The 8,182-nt window shown below is 37.4% G+C and overlaps 1 protein-coding gene across 2 annotated transcripts in view; it reads left to right on the top strand.

The window, feature by feature from the left end:
- The first annotated feature begins 420 nt into the window (after nucleotides 1-420).
- LOC120781419 (prolyl endopeptidase) overlaps nucleotides 421-8,182 on the top strand; it is a 46,913-nt gene continuing 39,151 nt past the window's right edge. The window contains exons 1-3 of one of the 2 annotated variants that reach the window (XM_040113632.1): nucleotides 421-773; nucleotides 829-1,099; nucleotides 1,161-1,300. In XM_040113632.1, the coding sequence (XP_039969566.1) occupies nucleotides 436-773; nucleotides 829-1,099; nucleotides 1,161-1,300 (749 nt within the window). In that variant the 5' untranslated portion in view covers nucleotides 421-435. The remainder of the gene's footprint in view (nucleotides 774-828; nucleotides 1,100-1,160; nucleotides 1,301-8,182) is intronic. The other variant, XM_040113633.1, reaches the window with a different exon arrangement.

Genomic DNA, 8,182 nt, shown 5'->3' with positions numbered 1-8,182 from the left:
TCTCGTCTGTCAGGGCTATAACTCGAATAAATAGCACTTTACTTACAAATATTTAAGTTACGGTTAAGCTCAGCAATTTGATTTGCACAATTATCAACAATAAAATCGGCTGCGATTGAGAATAGCATCCCCAGATTTCGGGGTTAAAATGGCTATGAACGGATAGAGGACTTTTGGTTTTTGAGATATGTATTTGCATTTAAAGTTCATAAAATCAACTATTTAAAATGCGTGTTTCTCCAATTTATAATGCATTTTACACTTATATTTTATACTTTTATATCCACTAACACTTAACTAATTCGTTTCTAATCATTTATGTTGTGTAAATGTGTAGGAGTTTGGGTCGCGCTGGTGTTGCTGGGTATTACCTCTGTCTTGCAGGGTTTGTTTTCAACGACAAAAATTTTAACGTTTAAACACAGTGTTATTGTTATGTTTCTTAGCTTGTGTCTTTTGAGGAGAGGTTATTCTAATTTAATAAATAAAATGGAATATCCCATAGCGCGGAAAGATTTTTCATATGTGGATAAATTCCATGGCGTTGAATTGTTTGATGTTTACCGATGGTTAGAAGATCCAAATGCCGAACAAACACAAATATTTATTGAAAAGCAAAATAAAATTAGTAGAAAATTTATTGAAGAAGGGAGTGATAGATATCGCATTGAAAAAAAACTGACAAAATTATGGAACTATCCTAAATATAGTTGCCCAACAAAGCATGGAGATTATTATTACTTTTATGTTAACACTGGATTGCAGAATCATAAGTAAAACTGTTTTTAAGATTAATTCTGTTTATTATAAAATTTATGGTGTTTCTAGTGTTCTATTTCAACAAAAGCATCTTGTGGATGAGCCCAAGGTTTTCTTAGATCCCAACACATGGTCTGAGGATGGAACAATCGCTTTATCTCAAAAGTCATTCTCTGAGGATGGAAACTACATGGCGTATGGTATAAGTGAAAATGGGTCAGACTGGTTAAAGATAAAAATTCGTAATGTTAAGTCTGGAGAGGACCTCAAAGAGACGTTAGAAAAAGTAAAATTTAGTGAAATTTCTTGGACTCTTGATAACAAGGGCTTTTTTTATGCCGTATGTCATCCGTATAAATATTTGGACGCATCCAACAATTTATAAATATACATTATTACAGAAATATGATCACGACGAATGTGCAAATGGGGCAGAAGTTAAACAAAATGAAAATCAAAAGCTTTATTATCATTATGTGGGTAAACAACAGAACGAAGATATCCTTGTCGCAGAGTTTCCTGAGGAACCCTCTTGGCGAATGTGAGTAATTTTTTATTTTAATATGGTAGTTCTAGAATTACTGTAAACCTACAGTCTACTTCGTAAAACAATAAACTGGCTTAATAAAGCAATTTACCATACAGTAAAACCCGGTTAAGTACCTCACGAAAAATGTCAGCATTTTAAGGTACTTAAGCGGGTTGGGTACTTAAATGAACCCGCTTAAGTACCTCGATGCGGGTACTTAAACGAACATAATTATTTATGTACATATATAATTACATCTTCTTGTTAGCTTACATAAATTAATCCTCGAGTTAAACATAACCATTTAATGAACTATACGTACATATTTTAAAATCAAGATCGTAGCATTATTTGAACACATAAAGGAAAACTTTATTAACAAAACAAGCTAAAGCAATATTATGCAATTTTTTTAAGAATTCAATTCTTTAAAATTGATTGATTATACATAAATACACCCATATTTTGTATGATGAGGAACATTTGGGTGAAAGATACCAATACTTAAATACATACATACATATTTTATTTTAGACAATGAAGAAATCTGTGATCTTCTTTTGATGGTGGGTTTGAAAGTAACATTTAAAGAGTTTTTCTTCAAGCGATTCAATTTCATCAAGATAAAGATTTTTACTTTCCATAAAATGTTTAACTGTTGAAAGCGCACCTATAGCTGCTACTAAGGTGGGTGGAACATCATTACATTCACCTTCTGAATTTTCTTCAGAAGATGCTTCGCTGGAATTTTCGTCTAAGAGGGATGAAACAATTTCATCTTCCGTCAATGTTCCAAAACATTCAAGCTCTTTATCGCAGTTAACATATTCCTCAAACTCTGTAGGATCTATTGTAACATCTATTACTTCTTCAACGACGTCAGAGGAATTATTTTCAATAAAAAATCCACCCTGTAATTTGAAACAAATAAATAAAAAATTAGAAATGCTAAGAAATTTTCAACAGGGGTTATAATTCCACTACCTTACGGAAACAGTTTTCTATAGTTTCCTTCTTAACAAGCCACCATGCCCGCTTTGCAAAAGTTAGAGCATCTAAGATTGAAATCGATTTCACAAAATCTTTGTTTGATAAGCCCTTTTCGATTGCAAGTAACTGTTTTCTTACAAGAATTTGTCTGAAATAGACTTTGAAGGCATGTATTATTCCTTGATCGAGTGGCTGTAATATCGATGTGGTATTAGCAGGAAGAAATTCAATTTTGACATTTTCCAGAACTAAATCGGTCACCTTATGGCAAGGAGCATTATCAATAAATAGCACAACTTTTCTATTTTGCTTTATCATATCGCGATCAAACTCTTTTAAAATATTTGTCCATCCAAGCTTTACTCTGAAAATAATATGGAAAGGGTATGATTTTCCCTTTATAGCAGCGAGGATTTTTTGAATTTCCAATGGAATATATTTTTTTTCACTTCCGTCTGCATTGCAACAAAACAACAGGGTTAGACGCATTTTTTGACTTTTTCCTCCAGTCACAGTAGTTCCCTTTCTAGCCAAAGTCCCATTCGGAAGTGCTTTATAAAGTAATCCGCTCTCGTCCGCATTAAAAACATTGCAAGGTTCATAGTTTTTTAATAAATTCTGCAATATGCGACGTCTATATGAATCCGCCACCGCATCAGCCGCTTCTCCAGTTATTTTTGTAAATTTAATGCCCTCTCGCCGTTTCCAGCGCCACATCCAGCCATTGGTGGGAGAAAAATCAAAAGGCATTTCATTAGCGAATTCTCAAGCTTTTTTGAGGAGTTGAGCATCTGTCAACACTACGTTTGCAGCCCTTATTTGGTCAAACCATTTGGCAAGAGCCTTTTCAATTTCTTTATTACAGCTTCCACGCAAACGCTTGCGTTTCGTGCAGGTGGCGTTTGCAGCTTCCTCCACTTGTTTGCGTTTCCTCAAAATCATATTTATGGTTGAAATATCACACTTAAAATATTGTGCAATGTCTTTTTTCGGTTTTTCATTACGCTCAACTAAATGAAGAATCTGTATTTTTTGTTTAATTGATAAACTTGTGATTTTTCGCCCTTTGCCAGGCATTTCGGAAGTTTTTAGATTGAATTCGTTTTAACAACTAGCGATGCTCGATAAACTAGCGGTGCAAGTGGAATTAAGAATCGATTGTATAGTGCTGCCACTGAAATTCAAAATTTGGAAATATTTTAAGAAATTTTAAAGCGTAGTTAAGCGGGGAAAATTATAAGTAACATGGTAATTGTGGTACGAAAAATTTAGGTACTTAGGCGTGTCGGGTAATTAAGCGGGGAGGCACTTAAGAGAGGGATTTTCCTCAGATTACATTAAAAAATTCACGGTGCCCGAAAATGTTGGTTACTTAAGTGGGTTAGGTACTTAAGCGGGGGGTACTAAAGCGGGTTTCACTGTAATTCGTTGGGATTTAAGCTAAAATAGACATTGGTAAAAACGTTGGCTGGGATTCAGAATAGCATCCCCCAATTTCGGGGTTAAAAGGTGTATGGACGCATAGAGGAGGTCCTCCAGATTAAGAATATATAACGTTTTAAATAGTTGAATTTTTGAACTTTAAATGAAAATATCTCAAAAACCACAAGTAAGCTATTCTAAAATTTACCCAAAACGTTAAACTAGAACAGAAAACCGCGAATTCAATGTTAAGGTTAAAACTACTTGCTTACCTTAAAAACGTTTTGTGGCGTGTTTTTTTTACAACTTGGCATCCCTAAATAAAGCGACAGCTTTACGCATTTTCTGAATTACATTTTCAAATTGAGCATCGATTGGACCTGTCGGCACAATCCCGATTTTTTTGGCGCCACCATCTGAAGGTACCGCTGGAAAGAGAAAGTCTTCCTAATTAAAAATATATAGGGCTATAATTACCGCAAACGCTTAATTAGAGCTATTCGCCTAATTCAAAAATTCGAATATTTCAAATTTTTCACTTCAAATTCATTTTATTAAACTGTAAACATTTAAACAAATTCATAATTTACACTTTTTGCTGCTCTATAAGTAAGAAATTTATATTTTAAAAATTACTTTTCGCACTCGTACTGAACATCATTTATGTGCTAACAATTATGAGGAAATGGAGCGCTGCCATATGATAATAAACAAATATGAGCAATTCCCTGAAATTTCTCTTTTTCGCTATAATTTCGTTGTTAACATGGCGTCGAGTAAACACGTGTATAACTTGCTCCAAGATTATAAGGGGAAACTCAGCTGCAATAGCTGTAAGAATTGGTTCTACAAGAAGTGCAGCGACTTGAGTGACGATGGTTTCAAGAAAATTGCTGCGTTTCGGCTGGCGATGCTCTGGTTGTCACTCAGAGGTTAGTATTATTGAGGCCGTCAATGACAGTGATGAGAACGACAATGATTTGCCGTTATCAACAAGCAAATCGGAGTTGGAGAAAATGTTTGAGAAATATTTAGCACCGTTCAAGAAAACAATTGAAAATATTCAGACCAGCGTTGCAGAGATTCGGCTAGACTTGAACAAGTTGGCAGAGAACAACAGAGCAAACTCGCAGCATTATAAGCAATTAGAAAAGACGGTCGGTGCTGTCGAGAATAAATTAACATCGTTCGATGCACTTAATGTGGATCCTAGCTTTATAGTATCGTAGATAAATGATCGCAATAAGCGAGGAAGAGAGGTTATTGCTTTGAACGTGCCGGAGTCTGAGAAGCCGGTAGGCTATGATCGATGTCTGGATGATTTGGAGAAGGTTGTCGCATTATTACCACAGGAGATGTCAGAGGTTGTCCGAAATTTGGTCTCCGTAGACTCGGTCGTCCTGTGGTAGGTAAGATTCGTCCGCTATTACTAACTACAGAGTCCGTAGCAGATGCTAGGAGTCTATTGCGTATCAAGACAGCTGGTGAGTCTGGCATCTCATTTAAGGCGCACCGAACTCGAGCTCAGCAAGAGCATCTCAGGAATCTACATACGGAGCTTGATAATCTAACTAAGGGCGGAGATAACAGCAAGACAATTAGATACATTAATGGTGTGCCGAGGATAGTCGATAAGCAGACTTTTCGTGCGCCAAAAGAAAAGCCTAAAGATTCGTAAGTTACATATATATCGGGTGATTTTTTAAGAGCTTGATAACTTTTTTAAAAAAAAAAACGCATAAAATTTGCAAAATCTCATCGGTTCTTTATTTGAAATGTTAGATTGGTTCATGACATTTACTTTTTGAAGATAATTTCATTTAAATGTTGACCGCGGCTGCGTCTTAGGTGGTCCATTCGGAAAGTCCAATTTTGGGCAACTTTTTTCGAGCATTTCGGCCGGAATAGCCCGAATTTCTTCGGAAATGTTGTCTTCCAAAGCTGGAATAGTTGCTGGCTTATTTCTGTAGACTTTAGACTTGACGTAGCCCCACAAAAAATAGTCTAAAGGCGTTAAATCGCATGATCTTGGTGGCCAACTTACGGGTCCATTTCTTGAGATGAATTGTTCTCCGAAGTTTTCCTCAAAATGGCCATAGAATCGCGAGCTGTGTGGCATGTAGCGCCATCTTGTTGAAACCACATGTCAACCAAGTTCAGTTCTTCCATTTTTGGCAACAAAAAGTTTGTTAGCATCGAACGATAGCGATCGCCATTCACCGTAACGTTGCGTCCAACAGCATCTTTGAAAAATACGGTCCAATGATTCCACCAGCGTACAAACCACACCAAACAGTGCATTTTTCGGGATGCATGGGCAGTTGGCCACCAAGATCATGCGATTTAACGCCTTTAGACTATTTTTTGTGGGGCTACGTCAAGTCTAAAGTCTACAGAAATAAGCCAGCAACTATTACAGCTTTGGAAGACAACATTTCCGAAGAAATTCGGGCTATTCCGGCCGAAATGCTCGAAAAAGTTGCCCAAAATTGGACTTTCCGAATGGACCACCTAAGACGCAGCCGCGGTCAACATTTAAATGAAATTACCTTCAAAAAGTAAATGTCATGAACCAATCTAACGTTTCAAATAAAGAACCGATGAGATTTTGCAAATTTTATGCGTTTTTTTTTTTAAAAAAGTTATCAAGCTCTTAAAAAATCACCCGATACTATCAAAATACAAGCAATTGCACGAGAGGTGGAGGTGTTTTCATTGCGGTGAAGCGTAGTATTAATGCTTAGCTACTGCCAACTAACTGTAGTAGTGTCGAGCAAGTTTTTATTAAAGTAAAATGTACTGAGGGCGATCTATTAGTTGGATGTGTGTATCTTCCGCCACTGTCATCGTTGGATAAGTATGCGGGTCATATGTCAACAATTTCGTATTTGAAGGAAAAATATCCCAATTGTGCATTGATTATCGTTGGCGACTATAATCTCCCCAGTAGCTGTTCTCAAGATGAATGTGCAAATATAGTATACAGTGAGATGAGTGTGGCTAACTGCCAACAGTATAATCTTATTCGTAATGTAAATGATCGTACGCTTGACTTATGCTTTAGCAGCGTTGAATTATGTGTGGACAGTACCGAGGCTTTTATTGATGAAGATAAGCACCACCCGGCTATAAGTATACGTGCTGAGGTTAAGGCCAACCTAAAAATGAACGTGGCACCGACTTATGCATTCAAGAAGGCGGACTACGTGGGATTGAATTACTTCTTTTTGAGGAGTAACTGGATTGAACTGTATAAGTTAGTATCACTGGATGAAAAGGTAAACTGGCTATACGAGAGAACTAGCGATGGAATTGTGCAATTTGTTCCTGTCCATACTAACAGGAAAAGCAATTATCCATGCTGGTTTTCTAGAGAGCTGGTAGGGAAAATACAGCAGAAAAAGGATGCGCTTGCAACATACAAGAGATTAAAAACCAGTTACGCCTACAATGTTTTTCGTCGGTTACGGTCGGAATGCAAAAGAATCGGCAAGGTGTGTTACAGCGCATACACATCCAGGATTGAGGAGCTTGTACGGGTGGATTCGAGTCAGTTTTGGAAATTCGTCAAAAGCAGGAGACGTAACAAAATATGGATATTCCATCCTTCGTGTCGTGGAAAGATAGCGTAGCTACGACGGGTGGGGAAGTGAGCAATCTGTTTGCGTCGTTCTTTGGTAGCATCTATGCGGAGAAAGTTAATGATAATGGGGAACCAATGCCCGCAGCTCAAGCTGTGGAAACATCGACTAGCTACGATGTGAAATTATCGGAACTCATCATCCGCTTCGCTGAAGTGTACGAGCAAATGTGCAAACTAGGTGAAAATAAGGGAGCCGGACCAGATGGAATACCGAACATATTACTGAAGAGCTCTGCAGTCGGACTTGCCGAACCAATAACCCACATCTTTAGTTAATCATTGGAGATGGGTATTTTTCCGTCGGCATGGAAACGCTCGTATATATGTCCAATTTACAAGGCAGGGTCGAGATCTGAGGTGTCCAACTACAGGCCAATATGCATACAGCCGGCAATGGCAAAGCTGTTTGAGAAACTTGTTTTGCAGCAGGTGAATTTCGCCTTCAAGAATACGATCTCGACAGACAACACTAAATTTCGCCGGGCACATATACAAAATTACATCACAGGCCTACAGGACACTTGGGTTCATATTCAGATGTGGGGATGACTTCAGGAATGGTAATACGTTCGTAAGGCTGTACTCGACCTTGGTGTTTTGTTTGCTTTTAAATCACTAAATGGATTAATCGACTCTCCGGAAATTTTGGAACAATTCGGCCTTGTAGGCCGTATGCCTGGGTTGAAGTCGCACAGACTGTTAAAAACAGTCAACTCTTCGAAGGACTACGTGCGGGGTGGACCAAGGAGCAGGGTTGTAAACTTAGTCAATAGATATTATCAAGATATTAATATGTTTGGTTGTACGTATGCTCAAGGGTTAAGGGGTTAATAATGAAT

This window comes from Bactrocera tryoni, unplaced genomic scaffold (assembly GCF_016617805.1).
Source record: "Bactrocera tryoni isolate S06 unplaced genomic scaffold, CSIRO_BtryS06_freeze2 scaffold_7, whole genome shotgun sequence".
Taxonomy (NCBI): Eukaryota; Metazoa; Arthropoda; class Insecta; order Diptera; family Tephritidae; genus Bactrocera; species Bactrocera tryoni.
Note: the sequence above shows the minus strand (reverse complement) of the source record. Positions and strands in the feature narration are given on the sequence as shown.